General features: G+C 40.8%; 1 protein-coding gene across 3 annotated transcripts in view; it reads right to left on the bottom strand.

The window, feature by feature from the left end:
* PMFBP1 (polyamine modulated factor 1 binding protein 1) overlaps positions 1–22,663 on the bottom strand; it is a 54,986-nt gene that overhangs the window by 24,411 nt on the left and 7,912 nt on the right. For 2 of the 3 annotated variants that reach the window (XM_033218847.1, XM_033218846.1), the window contains exons 4-5: positions 12,371–12,619; positions 8,802–9,023 (exon numbers count right to left, since the gene is read on the bottom strand). In XM_033218847.1, coding sequence (XP_033074738.1) covers positions 8,802–9,023; positions 12,371–12,619 — 471 coding nt within the window. The remainder of the gene's footprint in view (positions 1–8,801; positions 9,024–12,370; positions 12,620–22,663) is intronic. The other variant, XM_033218848.1, reaches the window with a different exon arrangement.

The raw sequence follows: 22,663 nt of genomic DNA, 5'->3' as shown, positions 1-22,663 counted from the left end.
ACTGTGCTTCAAAGAAATTAACACTTAACACTGTCATCAACATTAGTATGGCTATTTTCCTTGAACCATATTTGGTTTTTTTTTTTAATGTCTTTCCCTAGATCGTTTGAAATCATGCATGGAGGTTACTGCCCTCTTATTGGTTCGCATTTATAAGGGGGTAAGTTGATATACATGGTAGAAAAAAAAAAAGCAAAGTGTTCTAGTTTGGAGGGTAGATCCTTTCCCCATTAAACTTGTCTCCCTAACCGGGCTTTTTCAGGCAAAGTTAGGAATACTTCATGTTCACTGAGCATGAAAGCCTCCCGTGAGCAAGCTGCAGGAAGGCCAGGCAGAAATCTAAAACTGACTGTAAATAATGTTCATGTAGGTAATGCAGAGTCTATAGGGGCAAATGACTGGAAAACATAACAGAAAAGCTAACAAAGGAAGAAGATATCTACAGCTTTCAATATCTTCTTAATACTATGAGATGAAAAATGGAAATTAATTTAGAAGGAATAGGAGAAATACTCTCTGATGTGAAGAAAAATGTAGATCTTCAGACTAAAAGGGTTAGTGAACTGTTGAGTGGCTTAACCCCCTGAGCCTAAAAACCTCTAGTGTTCAAAGAGATAAAACAGGTAATCTCCGAAAAATGAGAAACACATTAACATTTAACAATGCGTCTCTAATACTGGGTGGTACAAGGAAATGCAGCAGTATCTTCGAAGACTTAAGGGAAGATGCTTTTGAAAGTTTGTATATACAGCCAAACTAGCATTCAAGGATGATGACAAAATAAACCTTGCTCAGACATGGAAATACTGAGAAATTGTGTCACCCACAATTGTTTCTGAAAGAATTAAGAAGGAATTATTTACAGCAAAAGGAAAACTCCAAGAATGTAGAAAAGGTGAAGGGACTGCTGAGCACAGTAATGAGAAACAGTTGGGTTTATTTGTAATATTAAAGAAATAGATATTTCCTATGTTATATAAACAGTTTCAGAGATTTAAAAGGAGGTAAAAAGCTTTCCAGCTCATTATATTAGGATGGCATAATCCAGACACCAATACGTGAGGAAAGCACAAACATTTAAACCATCAAAGTAATCTCATTTCTGAAAATGGATGAAAAAAATAAACTTTTAACAAATTTAGTAAAGTTCATTACAATTATTAATAATATATTATGATAAAGTAGGGTTTATTCCAGGAACATAAAGATTGTTACTATATATGATAATCTATTCATGTAATCTGCTTCCTTGAAGGATAGATGCTAATAAAAATATCTGATAAAATTCAACCTTTATTCCTCATAACAATTCTTGATAAGCTAAATATAGACAGTCATATTTCCAATTTGAGAAAGGAGATTGAAAAGAAGCCAAAAACAGGCATTATACTTAATGGTGAAATACTAGAATTACTTCCTTTAAAATGAGGAGCAAGGCAAAGAGGCTACAATTCCACATGGCTCTAGAGGTGCTGGTCAATATAATAAGGTGGAAAATAAGCTGTGTAAATTTTGAAAGGGAAAGCAATTTAGGAAAATCCAAGACAGTCAAGTGAAAATCTGGAAAGAGAGCTCAGTAAGGTAGCAGGATAAGAGAGAAGTTTTCCCTATATATCAGTAATAATACAATTAGGCCAGGCACGGTGGCTCACACATGTAATTCCAGTACCTTGGGAGGCTGAGGTGGGCAGATCACTTGAGGTCAGGAGTTCAAGACCTGCCTGACCAACATGGTGAAACTCTGTCTCTGCAAAAATAACAAAAATTACCTGTCCGTGGTGGCCGTGCCTGTAGTCCCAGCTAGTCGGGAGGCTGAGGCAGAAGAATTGCTTGAACCCAGGAGGCAGAGGCTGCAGTGAGCAGAGAGTGCCTCACTGCACTCTAGACCGGGCGACAGAGTGAGACTCCATCTCAGAAACAAAAAAAATTGGCTGGGCCTGGTGGCTCACGCCTGTCATCCCAGCACTTTGGGAGACCAAGGTAGGCGGATCACCTGAGGTCAGGAGTTCAAGGCCAGCCTGACCAACACGGAGAAACACCCGTCTCTACTAAAAATACAAAATTAGCTGGGCCTGGTGGCACATGCTTGTAATCCCAGCTACTTGGGAGTCTGAGGCAGGAGAATTGCTTGAACCTGGGAGGCAGAGGTTGCAGTGAGCTGAGATTGTCCCATTGCACTCCAGCCTGAGCAACAAGAGTGGAACTCCATCTCAAAAAAAAAAAAAAAAAATTAATAAAATTAAATGTATAAAAGATTCCATTTAAAAAACCAATAACAACTGAAATATGTCTAGGAATAAACATAGCAAGAAATACATGAGGTCTACAGAGAAAAGTACAAAATCTTACTGAAGGACACACAAGAAAACTTGCATAAAAGTAGAAATATGTTATATTCCATAGGGTATGCTAATTTCCCCCAAATTCATACATAATTTGAAAGTCAGTCAACATAAATCTAAATTTCATTAAGAGAAGAAATAAACAAAAGGCCAAGAAAAAATGGAAAGTGTAGAAAAGTGAAGGCGGACCTGTCCTAACAGGATCTATTAAAACAAGCTACCAGTTAAAGTCACTAAAAAACTCTGACACTGGCACAGGAACTGGCAGAAAGATAAAAAGAATACAGAGTCCAGAGAAGGTCCCGTGTACAGAAGACTTGGTTTGTGAGCTGGTACCTGAACCAGTGTGGAAGGCCTGGGATGTTCAGTAAATGGTTTTGGGACCACTGGATATCCATTTAAATAATAAAATTAGAGCCTTATGTCATTATACATATAAAATATATATTCCAGATGGACTAAAAATAAAAACATAAAAATGCAAAATTATAAAAGTGCTAAAGAAAATACACAATAAACTTTTATAATCCTGAAGGCAGTAAAGGCCTTTCTAAGCAAGACATAAAACCTAGAATTTATAAAGGACTGACAGATTCAACTCCATAAAAATTAAAATATTCTGGCATTACATAATGGTAAAGGGATTGATGCAACAAGAAGAGCTAACTAGCCTAAATATATATGTACCCAAGAGAGAAGCACCCAGATTCATAAAGCAAGTTCTTAGAGACCTACAAAGAGACTTAGACTCCCACACAATAATACTGGGAGACTTTAATACCCCCACTGTCAATATTAGACAGATCAACGAGACAGAAAATTAACAAGGATATCCAGGACTTGAACTCAGCTCTGCACCAAGTAGACCTAATAGACATCTACAGAACTCTCCACCTCAAATCAACAGAATATACTTTCTTCTCAGCACCACATCGCACTTATTCTAAAACTGACCACATAATTGGAAGTAAAACACTCCTCAGCAAATACAAAAGAACAGAAATCACAAGAAACTGTCTCTCAGACCACAGTGCAATTAAATTAGAACTCAGGATTAAGAAACTCACTCAAAACCGCACAACTACATAGAAACTGAACAACTTGCTCCTGAATGACTACTGGGTAAGTAACGAAATGAAGGCAGAAATAAAGATGTTTTTTAAAACCAATGAGAACAAAAACACAACATACCAGAATCTCTGGGACACATTTAAAGCAGTGTGTAGAGGGAAATTTATAGCACTAAATCCCACAAGAGAAAGCAAGAAAGATCTAAAATCGACGCCCTAACATCACAATTAAAAGAACTAGAGAAGTAAGAGCAAACAAATTCAAAAGTTAGCAGAAGACAAGAAATAACTAAGATCAGAGCAGAACCGAAGGAGGTAAGAGACACAAAAAAGCCCTAAAAAAAAATCAGTGAATCCAGGAGCTGGATTTTTGAAAAGATCAACAAAATACATAGTCCGCTAGCCAGACTAATAAAGAAGAAAAGAGAGAAGAATTAAATAGACGCAATAAAAAATGATAAAGGGGATATTACCACCGATCCCGCAGAAATACAAACTACCATCAGATAATACTATAAACACCTCTATACAAATAAACTAGAAAATCTAGAAGAAATGGATAAATTCCTGGACACATACACCCTCCCAAGACTAAATCAGGAAGAAGTTGAATCTCTGAATAGACCAATAACAGGTTCTAAAATTGAAGCAATAATTAATAGCCTGCCAACCAAAACAAGTTCAGGACCAGATGGATTCACAGCTGAATTCTACCAGAGGCACAAAGAGGAGCTGGTACCAGTCCTTCTGAAACTATTCCAATCAATAGTAAAAGAAGGAATCCTCCCTAACTCATTTTATGAGGCCAGCATCATTCTGATACCAAAACCTGGCAGAGACAACAAAAAAACAGAATTTTAGACCAATATCCCTGATGAACATCGAGGAGAAAATCCTCAATAAAATACTGGCAAACCGAATCCAGCAGCACATTGAAAAGCTTATCCACCATGATCAAGTCAGCTTCATCCTTGGGATGCAAGAGTGGTTCAACACATGCAAATCAATAAATGTAATCCATCACGTAAACAGAACCAATGACAAAAACCACATGATTACCTCAGTAGATGCAGAAAAGGCCTTCGACGAAATTCAACAGCCCTTCATGCTAAAAACTCTCAATAAACTAGGTATTGATGGAACATATCTCAAAATAATAAGAGCTATTTATGACAAACCCACAGCCAATATCATACTGAGTGGGCAAAACCTGGAAGCATTCCCTTTGAAATCCAGCACAAGACAAGGATGCCCTCTCTCACCACTCCTGTTCAATACAGTACTGGAAGTTTTGGCCAGGGCAATCAGGCAAGAGAAAGAAATAAAGGATATTCAATTAGGAAAAGAGGAAGTCAAATTGTCTCTGTTTGCAGATGACATGGTCGTATATTTAGAAAACCTCAATGTCTTAGCCCAAAATCTCCTTAAGCTGATAAGCAACTTCAGCAAAATCTCAGGATACAAAATCAATGTGCAAAAATCACAAGCATTCCTATACACCAATAACAGACGAACAGAGAGCCAAATCATGAGAGAACTCCCACTCATAATTGCTACAAAGAGAATAAAATACCTAGGAATCCAACTTACAAGGGATGTGAAGGACCTCTTCAAGGAGAACTACAAACCACTGTTAAGGAAATAAAAGAGGACACAAACAAATGGAAGAACATTCCATGCTCATGGATAGGAAGAATCAATATCGTGAAAATGGCCATACTGCCCAAAGAAATTTATAGATTCAATGCTATCCCCATCAAGCTACCACTGAGTTTATTCACAGAATTGGAAAAAACTACTTTAAATTTTATATGGAACCAAAAAACAGCCTGCATAGCCAAGACAATCCTAAGCAAAAAGAACAAAGCTGGAGGCATCATGGTACCTGACTTCAAACTATACTGCAAAGCTACAGCAACCAAACCAAAACAGCATGGTACTGGTACCAAAACAGATATATAGACCAATGGAACAGAACAGAGGCCTCAGAAATAACACCACACATATACAATCCTCTAATCTTTGACAAACCTGACAAAAACAAGCAATGGGGAAAGGATTCCCTATTTAACACATGGTGCTGGGAAAACTGGCTAGCCATATGCAGAGAGCTGTAACTGGATCCCTTCCTTATACCTTATACAAAAATTAACTCTCTCAGGATGAATTAAAGACTTAAATGTAAGACCTAAAACCATATAAACCCTAGAAGAAATCCTAGGCAATACCATTCAGGACATAGGCATGGGTAAAGACTTCATGACTAAAACACCAAAAGCAATGGCAAGTAAAGCCAAAATAGACAAATGGGATCTAATTAAACTAAAGTGCTTCTGCACAGCAAAAGAAACTATCAGTGGAGTGTACAGGCAACCTACAGATTGGGAGAAAATGTTTGCAAGCTATCCATCTGACAAAGGGCTAATATCCAGAATCTACAAAGAACTTAAACAAATTTACAAGAAAGAAACAACCCCATCAAAAAATGGGCAAAGAATATGAACAGACACTTCTCAAAAGAAGACATTTATACAGCCAACAAACTTAGGAAAAAAAGCTCATTATCACTGGCCATTAGAGAAATGCAAATCAAAACCACCATGAGATACCATCTCATGCCAGTTAGAATGGTGATCATTAAAAAGTCAGGAAACAACAGATGCTGGAGAGGATGTAGAGAAATAGGAATGCTTTTACACTGTTGGTGGGAGTATAAATTAGTTCAACCATTGTGGAAGACAGTGTGGCGATTCCTCAAGGAACTAGAACTAGAAATACATTTGATGCAGCAATCCCATTACTGGGTATATATCCAAAGGATTATAAATAATTCTACTATAAAGACACATGCACATGTATGTTTATTGCCACACTGTTCACAATAGCAAAGTCTTGGAACCAACTCAAATGCCCATCAATGTAGACTGGATAAAGAAAATGTGGCACATATACACCATGGAATACTATGCAGCCATAAATAAGGATGAGTTCATGTCCTTTGCAGGGACATGGATGAAACTGGAAACCATCATTCTCAGCAAAGTATCACAAGAAGAGGAAACCAAACACTGCATGTTCTCACTCACAAGTGGGAGTTGAACAATGAGAACACATGGATACAGGGCGGGGAACATCACACACCAGGGCCTGTCGGTGGGTGGGGGGCTGGAGGAGGGATAGCATTAGGAGAAATACCTAATGTAAACGACAAGTTGATGGTGCAGCAAGCCAGCATGGCACATGTTTGCCTGTGTAACAAACCTGTACGTTGTGAACATGTACCCCAGAACTTAAAGTATAATAATAATAAAAATTAAAATCTTCTGTGTGGTAAAAAATACCACTAATAAAGTAAAATGAAAAGTTACAGACTGGGAGAAAGTATTTGCCACATACATAATGAAGCATTATTACCTGTAATATATTAAGAAGTTCCTATAAACCAATGCAAAAAAAGACTAACAACCCAGTAAAAAATGAGTTAACAAGTAATTCATGAAACAGAAATCCATATGACCAATATGCTTATGAATAGTGCTCAATACTTCATAAGTGTGGTGGAGACTGTGATGGGCCTTCCAGATCCCCTTTGGCAATGAAGGACTTATTGCCCTTTATGGGGATTGTGTAGGCTGAAGAAAACTGCTTTGCCCAAGGCCACGCATCTCTCCCTGCGGGGCCCACATCCCATAACTGTTGATGACATGGAGGCGTAAAGGCCAGCTCCCTTCCCTTCAATTTAGCAAGGCTCTGAGGTTCATCTAGCTCTGTGGGGTTGGCTGAGGCCTTTGTTGAGACTGCATCACAGCTCAACTTCTTTCTTTGCCCAAGCTTGCTTTCCTCTCCTTCCTTTCACTGGTGTTAACACCAAGAGCTCTCCCTAAAAATGTCCTGCGCACTACTCTGTCTTCGAGCTGGCTTCCTGGGTAACTCAAACTGCACCTATTAGAACTAAGGAAATGAAAATTGTAACCAGTTAACGTTTTCCCCATACCCAACAGCGTTTAGCACAACTTTAAAAGAATGAAAACATACCGTGTGGATGGGTGTGGGGAAATACACTCTCTTAATTATTGTTGGTAAAAGTGTAAACTGGTAGAACTTTTTGGTATACAATTTAGAAGTATCTTTAAACAATAAAACTAAGCATATCCTTTGACCCAGCAATCACACTTCAAGAATTATCCAAAAGAAATAAGGAAGTTAATTACAGCTTGTTTGTAAAAGAGAGGAAAAAACAAGTCAATAGGTAGTACATCCCTACTACAAAATACAAGGTAGTAAGTAAAATAAATTGTTAAGATGTGCATTTTAGGCTGGGCGCAGTGGCTCATGCCTGTAATCCTAGCACTTTGGCAGGCTGAGGTGGGTGGATCACATGAGGTCAGGAGTTTGAGACCAGCCTGGCTAACATGGCAAAACCCTGTCTCTACTAAAAATACAAAAATTAGCTGCACATGGTGGCGTGTGACTGTGGTCCCAGATACTCTGGAGGCTGAGTCAGGAGAATCACTTGAACCTGGGAGATGGAGGCCTCAGTGAGCCGAGACTGTACCACTGTCTCAAAAAAAAAAAAAAAAAAAATGCATTTTGAAAGTAAGTTTTAAAACCATTTTGATAACCACTTAGGTAAAAATAACCTCCCGCCCATTTATATATGTAACTGTATATAGCACAAGCCCCGAGAGGATTCTCAACACATGATTCAAGTAATTACCTAAGAAGAGGAGGAGAATGATGGGGAAGAGGTTGAAGGCAGACTTTCATATTTAATCTCTGTACTTCTGTCTAGAAAGCCTATAATAATTGTATTACTTGTGTAATTAAAAACAGCCGTTAAAAGAAAAAAGAAACAAACCAGGTGTTTTGACTCTTCTTTCCCATATTTCATAGCTTTTTCCTCCTATTTGATCCTGAAGTTGTGGTTTGCATGAGTCCTGTGGCCTAGCAGAGCCCCCTGCCGGACCCCCATGAGAACTAACAAAAGATTGGACATTGTTAGGGAGAGCTGTTGGTATTAACACCTGTGAAAGGAAGAGGAAGGAAGCAAGGTTGGGCAGAGGGAGATGAGCAGTGATGCAATCTCAACAAAGGCTCAGCCAACCCCACAGGGAACTGCGGGGCTGGAGCTTATTTGGTAATTCTCTTTTGGCATTATTTGAAGTGGTGGCTCTTTATATTAATTAAAGAGCCTCAAAGTTGTGAAGAAGTGATCTTACAGCATATGTGAAAGCTGGGGGTTCAAAACCTGAGGGCTACAAAATCAAGGGCAGGAAATGACATTTGGGTTAAGGTTTGGGTTTCCAGTGGAGGAGGCTGGGACGGTCTGAGGGGACCACCTGGGAGCATGTCCACTTGCCTGGATTGAATGGCCTGGCTTAAGTCCTACCTGACCCATGATCCCGCCGAGCTCCCCCTGCAACATCTTCACTTGGTATTCTAGTAACTCGATGTTGCTCAGGGAAGACTGGTATTTATCCCTGTAGAGGCTTAAGCTCCTCTCTAGGGAGGCGATCTTGTCCCCGGCCAAGGCGAGTTGCTCCTGTGCCAAATGGAGCTTCTCCCCTGTGTTCTCGTTGTGATTTCCCATTTCCTCCTCATAAAGAATCACCTGTAGGTGTAGGAATAAATCCACATTGAGCCCATGGAAGCATGTAATGAGGAAAGGATGCAGTTGTAAGACTCCCTGCAGAGAAGTCTTGTATCTAAACCAGAAGACCAGATGAACAGAAGAGAGGCTGCACAGATCTAAAAGCTACAGTATGTAATGTCAAGATGTTAATGATCGGAAATAAAAAAAGATGGCCTAGTTAGAGGTAAGCTCCTTCAAGGCAGGGACCATATCCATTTCCTATTCTGCCCAGCATGTGGTAGGAACTCAGTAAATACTTGCTAGTTGACTAAGAGGAATGAATTTTTATAGCTCTGTTTTTTTAAGGGCTTGAAATGCTGGTAGTTTTTCCTTTCCAGGCATTCTCTAGAAGTTGAACTTAGAAAATGTAGACTTCCTCCTGCACACAGGACGATGTCAACAAAGTTCCCAAGAGAGGTGGGGAACATGACCCAAAGTTCCTCTGGGATTTGCACAATCCTTATTTAGATTTATTTACTTCCTCATCAAGTAATTAGTCAACCAATGGACAGATATTTATTGAAAGCTCATGAGCATTGTGTTAAGGGCAGAGGGGATATATACATATTAGACATATGCTCACCCCTCAAAGAATTTAAAACTTTCACAATCTTGGGGAGGTAAGAGTTAAAATGAATAAACAGCTGTAGGTAGTTGAGTGTGCTAAATCATATGACTAGAATCTGATGTGTTGAAGGAGTTAACAGCAGAAGAGTCATCAAGGATGACTTTATATCAGTTTAAATAATCCAATGCAGAATGCTGATAGAACATGTTCCATTAGTTGAAGCTCATTATACTTGCTGCCTGTCATTTGAGATTCTTCTCAGGAAAGGATAACTTTGTGTAAGGTATCTACTATGTAAGGAGAAGAGGAGAGGAATATTTTATATCCAAGTATTTGTAACTGAAGCTATCAGTGGCCAGCCCATATCCCCTGGGCACTTGCTATTTCTTTGCAAGCTAACCCATTCCCACTGCAAGCATATTCAACTCTGCCTGAGGGCTTCTCTGATACCAGCAGCCCATTCAACCAGAGAGGGAAGACCGGGTAGGTTAGAAGTGCTGGGGAGTTACACTCAGGAGCAGCCCTCAACCAGTGACTGGGGTGTGTTGGGTTCACTCTGAGGCATGTCCTACACTATCTGCCAGAGTTCCCCAGAGGGACCAAGCAAGCAGTCTGCTCAATATCAATGTTCTTTATGAGCTTTCGGTCCTTCTTTGACTCACTTGCTCGTGTGCTTGCAGGAATCACCTCTGGAATTAGTTACTTGTATTTATATCCTTGTTTTAGGGTCTGCTGTTGAGTGAACGCAACCTTAGACAGAAGTTTGATGAGGCTGTGCAACAAGACATTGGGGGAACTTGGCAGAAAGTCTAAAATAATTTTCTCAGTGCTTTCTCAGTTTGGGATCTTTGACAGTGACTGTTATTTGCTGAGTCCCATATGGATTCTCCCACTCTTGCTTAGTAATTGAGCCTTGACTGTACTGGGGGCAGCAATGCGCCTCCTAAAACACCACATTTCCTAGGCTTCCTAGAAAGTAGCTGTTGCCGCATGACTAATTCTGGCCAGTGATATTTAAGTGAAGGTGTTGTGGCTTCCGGAAAGTGTCCTTCAAAGGAGGGGAGTGTGCCTTTCCTTTCCACCCTTGTCACCTGGTCCCCTGCCCATTTGTCTGGATTATTTGGAACAAGGATGTGGCCGAGTATGGTGGCTCACGCCTGTAATCCCAGCACTTTGGGAGGCCAAGATGGGTGGATCACCTGAGATCAGGAGTTCAAGACCAGCCTGGCCAACATGGTGAAACCCCGTCTCTACTAAAAATACAAAAATTAGCCAGGCGTGGTGGCATGTGCCTGTAATCCCAGCTACTCAGGAGGCTGAGGCAGGAGAGTCACTTGAACTTGGGAGGCGGAGGTTGCAGTGAGCCGAGATTGGGCCAATGTACCCCAGCCTGGGCAACAGAGTGAGACTTCGTCTCAAAAAAAAAAAAAAAAAAAAAAAAAGGATGTGACGGTTGGAGCTCCAGGAGGCACCTCAGGTGACTTAGAGAATGGAAGCCCTGAGCTGATGATGGTGGAACCCAAGGATAGACCCTTAGACCTGATGACACATGCAGTTGCCATAACAGCAACAGACCACCTGTCTCTGACCTTTTTAAATATGACACAGAAATAAACTAGCTTATTTATTTTCTGTTATATGCTGCTAAACAGAATCCTAACTCATTCAAGGTCGCTTGATCCAGGCTGGACCCTTTTGTTTAAGTTGTACTGAACCAGTAAGTTTTAACACAGCCTTGCACTGTCTTTTTAAAACTATGTGTGTGTGCACAGGCTTAGTCACAGATTATATTTGTAGGGTTAGAATAACCTTTCTCTGTTCCTCCCACTCTCAATTCTTTTCAGCAAATTTTCATTAGGTGACAATATTCCCTTTTTAAAAAGTTTATGGTCTTTAAGGTCGTTCCTAAAGTCCTTAAATTTAGTCCTTAAGCAACAGCACCATCCAAAACACTCTTTGAAATTTTTTTTTCTTCTCTGTCCTTCCAATAGAACCTAACTCCTTGAAATTTTATCTTTAAATCTAAAGAAAGAAAATGCCAGGAGAAATCCCAGGATGGAAGAGTATGTCTGTCCCATCACTTAGAACCCACGGTTTACTGCAGCTAGTGCTATCACTGCTCAAGTGGTTTTAGTGCTGCAGCTTTGGGTCCTTGGAATTTACCTGGGATTCTGCAGGGATGCTACTCTTTGGCTTAGAAAATACCACCCTGGAACATGAATGGGAATTAATGCCCTGAATATACTTAAGTAAAGTCTATATGACCTAAAACTCCAGTCTGAAAAAATTACCTGGTACTCTCAATGATTGACTGCTAGTCAACGTCTGGTTATCTTATCTAGTGTGCAGGTGCCAGGAATTTATATATTATCAAGACCTTATTTTTCTAAAAATGGTGGATTTAATGGACCTTATACCTCTTTTATAACCCTCAGAGACCTACAGTCTTTTGCATTTAAATTGCAATGGTAATAGAATGGAGAAGATGGACTTATACACACACACACACACACACACACACACACTCCACATATTCCACATGCATGAATACTGGAGCTCTCATCCAGTTACACCATTCAGTTTAGTTTCCTTCTGCTCAGCTTCAAAAAGATCAAGAATTAAAGGGGAAAGTTTATAAAACCTGCTTGAGATGTTGCAAAGCTCTCCTAAGTCCAACATCTGCTTTCTAGTGGGTTTGGTGTGATTTCTGCAGGCACCTAAGAATGTGGGGGTATTTCCATGGTTAATCTTTCTATACCTCATCTTCTTTCAGTTTGCAGTGATGGTGCAGAAGAACCAGGTCAGAAGTCTGCTTTTCTAGGATGGACTGATACTGGCGGAGAGAACAGTAAGAAGTCTGCAACTCCTCTGTGCGAAACTCCAGTTCTTGTTGAAGGGCCAGCAATTTTTTCTTCAGTTGCTGGAGTTGCCTCAGATGACACTGTTTACTGGACCCAAATTCCATCTCTGACTCCTCGAATGCTAATGCCTGTGCTTGCTTCTTGTTCTACAATAGAGACAGGATATACAGAAAAGGCTTAGGCCATCACTCAGGATGTATATTCGTTCCAGGATTGTTTTCATTTGTTCAGTCATTCACATCCATCTATCCACCTTTTTATCTCTTCATCTACAGAGAACTTTTCACTCTATTCACAAGGAAATGTATCACTTAGTATTTCCACTCAGTAAGACAAATTCAATAGAAGTTCAATAGAAGAAAAAAAATGGTTCTTATCCACCAAAATCTTATTATTTAGGTCAGAAGAAAAAAATATACACATAAAGGACCTAGAGAGATATGTGTAATAATATGCTCAGGTGTTGCCTTCCCATATAAAGATAACACTAGTGACTTGGAAGGAAATGGATTTCTGGCCATGGTTCTTGGACTAAACTTGGTATTAAAAACACCTGGGTAAAGGAGCATTGCATTGAGTCAATGGTGAGTTCTTGGGGATTTTGAAATGCTGGAAAATGAGAGCCAGAGATATTGTTCAGGTACAGCTGGGCACTGACTCTGTCTCCTTCTCCTGAAGGAAGATGTGACCTTGTAGATGCTGACTCTGTTTGTGTGTGTGTGTGTGTGTGTGTGAGATCTCTTCTTGCTAATCCACAATCTACCTGAAATGCTGCTAGTCTTATCCTACATTTTCGTTCATTCATTCTTCATTCATTCATTCACTTAATAGACACAGGCTAAGCACCCCTGTTGTACCAGGTATTCTTCTGGTAGGACACATCCCTGTGTTGCTGATGCTTCTATATTTCCTATATTTTCCAGCATCCCTTATGACAATGACATGTGAGGGAAAGGTGGATAAAGAGGGTAGCCTGTGGGCAGTCCTTAGCATCCAACCCTGCTTATTCTCCTCCTGTTCATTCTTTAAGATTCTGTTTAAAACCTGCTGTCCTTCCTGTTTTTTCCCTGCAAAGTTGTCTTTGCACCAGTACCACAGACTTTGCTAGCATGTCCTTAATGTGGTATTCTGTATTCTGTCTGTAATTATTTCTGTGCATTTTAACTTCTAATTAGATTATAAACTCCTGGAGGGCAGGGCCATGTCCGCTCTTATGGGGCCTAGATTATAGATTCATACATACCTATGTATTGAATGAAAGAAATGAAAATAGAGTCCAAGCAATCTCATTGGCTTCCAAGGGTTTGAGCCTGTGGCGTTGACCTCATTAACAGAGTACTTCTAATACAGTGGCTTTCCAATTTTTAAATTAACTTTTTGAAAACAGATTTATTGAGGTATACTTTGCATATCATGAAATGCAAACATTGTTAAGTGTGCAATTCAATGACTTGTAATAAACTTATAGAATTGTGTGACCATCATTACAATCCAGTTTTAGAACATTTCTATCAACCCCCCAAATTTCCTCATGCCCATTTTCAGTCACTCCTGCTCCTTCCTCCAGCTCCAGGCAACCACAAATCTGCTTTCTGCCTCTATGGATTTTCTGCCTTTTCTAGATGTTTCACATATGAAATTGTATAGTATGTCATTTTTTGGCTTCTTTAATTTAGCATATATATATATATATATATATATTTTATTTTGAGACAGAGTCTCTGTCACCTGGGCTGGAGTGTAGTGGTGTGATCTTGGCTCGCTGCAACCTCCACCTCCCTGGTTCAAGTGATTCTCATGCCTCAGTCTCCCGAGTAGCTGGAATTACAGGCATGCACCACCACACCCAGCTAGTTTTTGTATTTTTAGAAGAGATGGAGTTTTGCCATGCTGGCCAGTTTGGTCTCGAACTCCTAAGCTCATGTGATCTGCCCGCCTTGACCTCCCAAAGTGCTGGGATTACAGGTGTGAGTCACTGTGCCTGGCTGCATAATATTTTTGAGGTTCGTCCAGTTTGCAGCAAGAATCAGTATTTGAGGCTGGGCGTGGTGGCTCATGCCAGCACTTTGGGAGGCCGAGACGGGCGGATCACGAGGTCAGGAGATCGAGACCATCCTGGCTAACACGGTGAAACCCCGTCCCTACTAAAAATACAAAAACTAGCCGGGCGAGGTGGCGGGCGCCTGTAGTCCCAGCTACTCGGGAGGCTGAGGCAGGAGAATGGCGGGAACCCGGGAGGCGGAGCTTGCAGTGAGCTGAGATCTGGCCACTGCACTCCAGTCCGGGCGACAGAGCGAGACTCCGCCTCAAAAAAAAAAAAAAAAAAAAAAAAAAAAAAAAAAAATTAGCCAGGCTTGGTGGCGGGCGCCTGTAGTTCCAGCTACTCAGGAGGCTGAGGCAGGAGAATGGCGTGAACCCCGGAGGCAGAGCTTGCAGTGAGCTGAGATCACGCCACTGCACTCCAGCCTGGGTGACAGAGTGAGACTCTGTCTCATTTGGTTTATCTGTTCACCAGTTGATGGATATTTGGGTTATTTACGTTTTTGGCAATTATGAATACTGCTGCTATGAACATTAACCATACTAGCCTTTGTGTGGGTATGATATTTTCATTTAATTAATGTGCTTAGCAAATAATGTGGTACACCTACTATATCCAGAACTACACTAGGTAATGGGGATATAGCATTATATAAAACAGACAAATCCCAACTTTGTGGAGTTTGCATCTAATATGGGGAGAGAGAAAACTAAGCAAGTATATATGTAGTGTATTAGAAGGACAAAATGCAACAGGGGAGAGTGAAACAGAGGAGGAAGATGAGGAATGCCAGGATGGAGGAGGTTATATTTTTGAATTAAATGTTTGCGGCCGGGCGCGGTGGCTCAAGCCTGTAATCCCAGCACTTTGGGAGGCCGAGACGGGCGGATCACGAGCTCAGGAGATCGAGACCATCCTGGCTAACACGGTGAAACCCCGTCTCTACTAAAAAAATACAAAAAATTAGCCGGGCGAGATGGCGGGCGCCTGTAGTCCCAGCTACTCGGGAGGCTGAGGCGAGAGAATGGCGTAAACCGGGAGGCGGAGCTTGCAGTGAGCTGAGATCCGGCCACTGCACTCCAGCCTGGGCGACACAGCGAGACTCCGTCTCAACAAAAAAAAAAAAAAAAAATTAAATGTTTGCATGGAGGACCAAATTGACAAGCTACATTTAACCCAAAACTTGAAGGAGGCAAAAGAAGGCATCTGGAATGCTCTATGGAGAGATGGCCCTGGAGGTGGAGGCATGCCTGGTGATATTTGAGGAGCCCCAGGGGTTGCAGCCACTTTTTTTTCTGGCTGGAGCAGAGATAGTAAGGGGAAAAGTTGTACCTGATGGAGTGAGATAGGAAAAGAAGGTGAGGTCTTTAGGACTCTATAGCCATTCTCGAGAGTTTACCTTCTTTCAGGGAGATGAAAGACCTTTGGAGGGTACTGAGCAGAGGAGCAGCATGATCTCCCTGAGCTTTTATGAAGGACACAATGGCTGTTTATTGGAAATCAACTCTAGGCAGGCAAAGACAGAAGCAGAAAGACCAGGTAGGAGGCTACTGCAATAATCCAGACAAAGGATGATGGTGTGGACCAAGACGGTAGCAATGGAGGGTGTGAGAAGTGGCTGGGTTCTAGATGTATCTTGAAATGACAGGACACAGGAATTGCTGCTGGGTTACAGGTTGGATGATGGGACATGATGGTCATCCATAACAGATGATGCCAGGGTTTTGGTCTGAGTAACTGGGGAGACGGAATTTTAATGAGATTAATTCAGTAAGAGCTGGAACCTGAAAGACAAAAAACCTCTACTGAGAGTGGTGGTGGCAGCACAAAGAAGGTAAAGGAGGCTCAACCCAGTCCAGAACCAGAAAGATGATAGCTGATTGTGTCAGTACAATCCGAATGACCCTGTCCAAGCTCTACTGGAAGTGTCTCATCCTAAGTGCCTCAGAATTGAGAAGACAGACAGAGAAAATGGACCCACTGTGGTCACCAGGCAAAAGAAATCCTAGGCAAAGACATGCTGAATGCTTGACCTGAATCCAGTGTATGTGACTGGGGGAAAGTTAATAAGACCTCTTTTCTAAGCTGAACAAAGCTAAATTTTGTATTTACTTTGTGTAGCTATAATTGCCAGCATTTATATTAAATGTTGCTGTTTAGGGCTTTCATTCTTTTCAAGATAAGAACACTGCTAGTCTCACAACTCATCTGTGAATGAGGTCTGGAGAGAAGAGAGTTGGGAGTAGCGTGTGTGGTGTGCTCATGTGTGCGTGTACGTGCACATGCACGGATACACGGGCTTCTGAAGAGCCTGAGTCCTCCTGCTTATACAGTAAGTTAACAGGGTGGGGAGCTACCTGGAAAAAACATGATCACAAATAAGTACTTAACGTGGACAGAATTAATGCAAAGGAGTGAGCATCCTGGGGTAGGGTTAATTCAGAAGGGTTTATTTTAGTATATATCCAATAAAATTCTTATCAGGCCAGGCATGGTGGCTCACCCCTATAATCCCAGCACTTTGGGAGGCCAAAGTGGGTGGATGGCTTGAAATGAGGAGTTCAAGACCAGCCTGGGCAACATAGCGAGACCCCCATCACTACAAAAAATTAAAAAATTAGCCATGCATGTTGGCACGTGCCTGTAGTCCCAGCTACTTGAGAGGCTGAGGCGAGAGAATCACTTGAGCTCTGGAGTTGGAGGCTTCAGTGAGCTACGATCACACCACTGCACTCCAGCCTGGGCAACAGAGCAAGATACTGTCTCAAAAAAAATCTTTATCAGATTTTGCCAAAATCCTTTTTATTTTGCTTCGTAAGCATCTGTCCACTGCTGAGTGTGTATAACCCTGCTGAAAACTAACCGTGGTCTCCTGTTGCCTATTCATTCTTTGCTTCTCTTTCCTTCCACATCCCTATTTTTTCTTCACTGCCCAGAAGAATGAGAGAAATGCTCTTCTTTTAAAATAAGTCAAACCCTCTCTCTCTTTAGGGCTTCCCCTCTAGTACCTGGTACCCCCATCTATACTTAGGTGTGTTTAGAATTGCTCTTTGGCCTTAAAGCTTCCTGTGGGAAATAAATGTCTTTTCCTAAATGATGTGTATAAAGCTTAGCAGTCTGGCAGGGATACTGGTGAGATGTCAATGCTTAATCTTCCCCAGAGGTCATCTTGAATCTTCTGGGTTTAATTTTGGTCTGAGGCAACATGATGGGCTAGCCAGATGATGAAAGTTCATGCAACTCTTCCAGTACAGGACAAATATAGCACCCAATCTAATTTGCCTGGTTATAAAGATCCAAGGACTGCTTCTATCTGCAGAGAAACTAGAGTTCTTTGGATAGGAATTTTAAACATTTGCACACTATAGATATCAATGGGTTTAGAGGAATCAAATTTCAAAGACTTGGAGAAATGCCTAGACTTATTTGAGACCTATTAAATTTCTACTTATTTATCCTTATGCATTCAAAAGTTTATTTTTCTAAATTCTAAAGGAATAGAAAATGTCACACTATGGATTAAGCCTACACTTCACTTACAAATGTGCTGAAGAGCAGTATCTCAAAGGCACCAACTTATTTCCTATTGCTTCTTTGTCTTTTTTTTTTAAACATTCTTTCTAATGAAGATGCAGATATTTTATTAGAGTCTTCTCTGACTTTTAAACTGAGATCTGAAGAAAATAAGCATGTTGAAAGACTAGTTCTTACAGAGGTGAGACTGGTTCTTAAAATGACCATCTGGAGTGAGATGTGATTCTGGAGGCCATCTGGTCTACCAGGTTTCTCAGCTGGATTTCTACCCAGGTCTCAGCTGCTTGAAAAGATGGGGACTGCTGGCTGCCCATAGGAACCTGTTCCCATATTTAGTCAACCTTTCAGCCCTACTTGTGGTCAAAGAGATTATAGCTATTGCTCCTTCCTTGCCTATGTGGCCACTTGATCACAGAAGGAAATTAATTGGCCTGGCATGATTTGCCTTTTGAAAAGTCACGTTGGTTTCCACCCAATACTTTGTGCTTTTCAAGTTGATGCTAATTGATTGATGTTAAGTTCTGTATTTTCCTTGTACTGAAGTTAAGCTGACAGGTCTATAATTACCAGGATTGTCCTTTTTCCCTTTTTAAAAAGATGAGCACTTCATTTACCCTTTTTCAGTCTACAGGGACTTTCTTTATCCTTTTGAGTTCTCAAAAATAATCACTAGCAGCTATGTAATAACACCTGCCAATTCCTTAAGTACTCTTCGAAGTATGTCATCAGGACCTGCTGATTTGCCTAAAGCTGGCTTTTCAAAATACTTTTTAACCATTTTGTTCCCTGTTCTAGTTTGCGCTGACTAGGTTGGCATTGTTCTGATAACTGAATCCCTAATGATTTTTTTTTTTTCATTTAAGAACCAAAAAGTCTCACTATCTTTTTTTAATGGAGATTTTTTTCTTTATTGAGAAACTTAAGACTTGGATACATCAAACTGAATTAATTTCCTGGGGAGGGGACCAAAATCCACAATAGAAAAAAGAAGTTAACACTGTCTGGGCCACAGCAGAACCAGAGAATACATTTGTATAGCTGAAAAATTCTAAGTGCTTCATATTTGACCTTTTGATACAGCATGATCTATTAAATTTGTGATAGGTATTCTTGGTGTTGAGGTCCATAGAACAACATAGGAAGTCTGCAAACTTTCAGCTGAATTGCATGAGGGGTTATTTGGCTTTTGAATCAGTTTCTCCTTGTTCACGAGGTAGCAGCAGCAACCATTAGCACAGATGAGGACTAACTTACTTTTTCATTGTCATGAACTTCTTTTCCTAACTTTGAGGTAAGTGAGATATTTCCTTTGAACTCTAGTTTAGCCTTATATCACTGGATAGGTTTATCTGCTTTTTTTTTTTTTTTTTTTTTTTGAGATGGAGTCTCACTGTGTTGCTGAGGCTGGAGTGAAGTGGCATGCTCTCAGCTCACTGCAACCTCTGTGCCCTGGATTCAAGCACTTCTCCTGCCTCAGCCTCCTGAGTGGCTGGGATTATAGGCGCCTGCTACCATTCCTGGCTAAGTTTTGCATTTTTAGTAGAGACGGGGTTTCGCCATGTTGGCCAGGCTGGTCTCGAACTCCTGACCTCAGGTGATCCACCCGCCTCAGCCTCCCAAAGTACTGGGATTACAGGCGTGAGCCACCACGCCCGGACTTATCTGTTACTTTTTATGTCTTCTACAAATTGCATTTCTTGTACTTCCTTGTACTAGTAGAACAGAGAACTGTATGTTTAAGAGACATGAATTTTAGATGCATCTTTCTGATGTTGATATTCTTCTCACTAGTGACTTCTGCTTGCCTGAGAGTCACTTAAAAAAAAGTAGTTTAGAATAATTTTTGATTTACAGAAAAATTGCAAAAGTAGCTCAGAGAGTTCCCATATGTTCTTCATACAGCTTTCCCTAAGGCAAACTTCTTAAATAACTGGGTACATTTGTCTAAACTAAGAAATTAATGTTGGAAGATTACTATGAACTATACTTTATTGGATTTCACCAGTTTTTCCACTAATGTGTTTTCTCTGTTCCAATATCTAATCCAGGATTTCACATTGCATTTAGAAGATTCAGTGAAATATTTTTTTTCCATTCCCAATGATTCAAAATGATACTGTGTAATAATGTCCATCAAGATTCTACTAACTTTACATCTTCAACAAATTACTTTTATCTGCAGGAATCAAACTCGCCTTATATAGCTTTATGCTAAAAATAGTGTCCTCTGTACACTTCAAAGATGAGTTCGGCAATCTGAGCTCTACTGAATATCAGGGCATGCACCCTATGCCACCATCAGGGAATGGAGCCTGGGAAAATTGCTCAAAAGGCCCTTTCTTTTCTGGTTTGATCATTTTATTATGATATCTTTGTTGTTCTTTTCTCCTTTCACTTTAACTGAGATTCTCTTTTGATTCCTGGGCAGGCCCAGGACTATGGTGAGGCAAGTGAGATGCAAATTTTAAGGAGGCACTCAGTCTCAAGGTGGAGCACATGCAGGTTGGCACCTGAAGAGCTTGTGCTCATGAATTTTGCACCTTAGCCACCCCATTTGCTTCACCCTATTTCCTGCTCTGTTCCTGGGATTGGGAGCATAACGTAGTTGTGATTTGCAAGGTCATATCACTCACCCCTTCGCTGCCACTCCTTGTATTATACATAACATCTAATGTAATATTTTAATCTTTTTGCATAATTGTGGTCGTAAACTCTGACCTCCTGCTTGTTTCCCCAGCTCCTTGTTAGAGAGTAGTCAGAATTTCAGAAAGTCCTGGTTTCCCTTTTGTTCCCATATTACATTTCCATGTGGAAGGCAGATCTTAAAGGGATTTTCTGGGCGGATGAGTGTAAGTCTACATCTAATTGTGTATTTGTATGCGTAGTCTGCTATTTAAATTCTGCACTAAGTGCTAGGGGAAAAAAGAGCCCGCTTTAAAGCTTGTTTCAAGCTGTTAGACCTTCTTCTGGGCAATTAGAATAATAAAATGCAATTTAATACCTTTCTCCTTCCAAGTTGCCAGGTACATTTATAAGCCACATGGCTTTTCCTGACTGGGGGAATAAGTAAACTCATGACAGCAATGGTGAAAATATCCTAAAATGTTAATATTTAGAAAGAAGTAAATTATGATAATCTTCTTCCTGAGATCCATTTAGGAAACCAGTGGATTTTTCTCTATTTGTGACTTTCTGAGGAAAGCAATGCTTAGAAGATGAAGTAGAAATGCTTTGTTGGTAGTATTTCTAGGGCATTGCAGGGGAACAATTTGTGGTTTCAATAGTGAGGCGGTAAGTTCTGGGAGAACTCTTATAGACGCAATGAAAAGAGGCCAGATCCTTGACCACAAACAGTGAAGAACACGGTGGTGGCTTCACAGCCTCCCAGAGGCTAACTTTGGGTGTCCAGCAACAGGTCTGTGCAGCCAGGACCTGCTTTCTGTTTACCAAGAACTCAAGTCACTAAATGGAATGAAGACCACAAGTAAAGAATTCTTGGAAACCCAAAATGTTCAGAGAACTGTGGGAAAATATCTCCCAGCTGGCTCCCCAGCTTGTGTGGATAAATTTAGAGACTGACTTAAAGACCTTAGATTTAGAGCTTCCAAAGAAAGCAAACCTCAGGCTGAAATGAAATTACCTCAGCTGATGAACAGCCTAGACTCTAGATAAGTATTAGTCCAAAATCAGTCTCCAGAAAGATGCTCATGCCAGGAGGTCTGCATGTTCACACATGCATAGGGTCAGTGCTACTGAGTGTCTTGGCTTGGGCAGCCCTGAAAGCAGGCTCTGTGACAAGGAACTGAGGGTCAAGTAGTAGTTGATGTGGGAGGTGGTCTTAGTAAACTCTGGCTGGGGAGTGGGAGACTGAAGGAAGGGAAAGAAGCAGATAAAAGGTGTGTCCACTCATTGATTGATGGGCATTTGGCTGGTTCCATATTTTTGCATGTGGTGTATATATACAATGGAATACTACTTAGCCATAAAAAGGAATGAATTAATGGCATTCGCAGCAACTTGGATGGAATTGGAGACTACTCTAAGTGAAGTAACTCAGGAATGGGAAACCAAACATCATATGTTCTCACTTATAAGTGGGAGCTATGCTATGAGGATGCAAAAGCATAAGAGTGAAACAATGAACTTTGGGGACTCTGGGGAGGGTTGGGGGATGGTGAGGGATAAAAGACTACAAATTGGATTCAGTGTATATTGCTTGGGTGATGGGTGCACCAAAATCTCACAAATCACCGCTAAAGAACTTACTCACGTAACAACAACAACAACAACATTGGGTTAAAAAAAAAAGGTGTGTCATCAAGTCAGGTACCACTGTGAGCAACTGGGCTCAGGTGCATTGAGGAAGTCTGTGAGACAGCATGCCTCGGGTTACCTCTGACGAGGGAGAAAGGAAGGTGGGAGATGTAATCTACCATCTCCTCATCTGACATTGCTTGAAGGTTGCTTCTAGAGGCATTAACTCTTGAGAAACTGAGCTTGTCCTATTATCGTTTCCTGCATCCAGAAGAAAAGCTTACAGGCAGTAAGACACAGGTGCAGCAATAAATATCCCTTGCTATCCCGATGCACACTGATACCTTGGAGCAGGTGCGAT

The sequence above is a fragment of the Trachypithecus francoisi genome, unplaced genomic scaffold, assembly GCF_009764315.1.
Source record: "Trachypithecus francoisi isolate TF-2019V2 unplaced genomic scaffold, Tfra_2.0 Lachesis_group10, whole genome shotgun sequence".
NCBI lineage: Eukaryota > Metazoa > Chordata > Mammalia > Primates > Cercopithecidae > Trachypithecus > Trachypithecus francoisi.
This window is presented reverse-complemented; position numbering and strand designations above follow the sequence as displayed.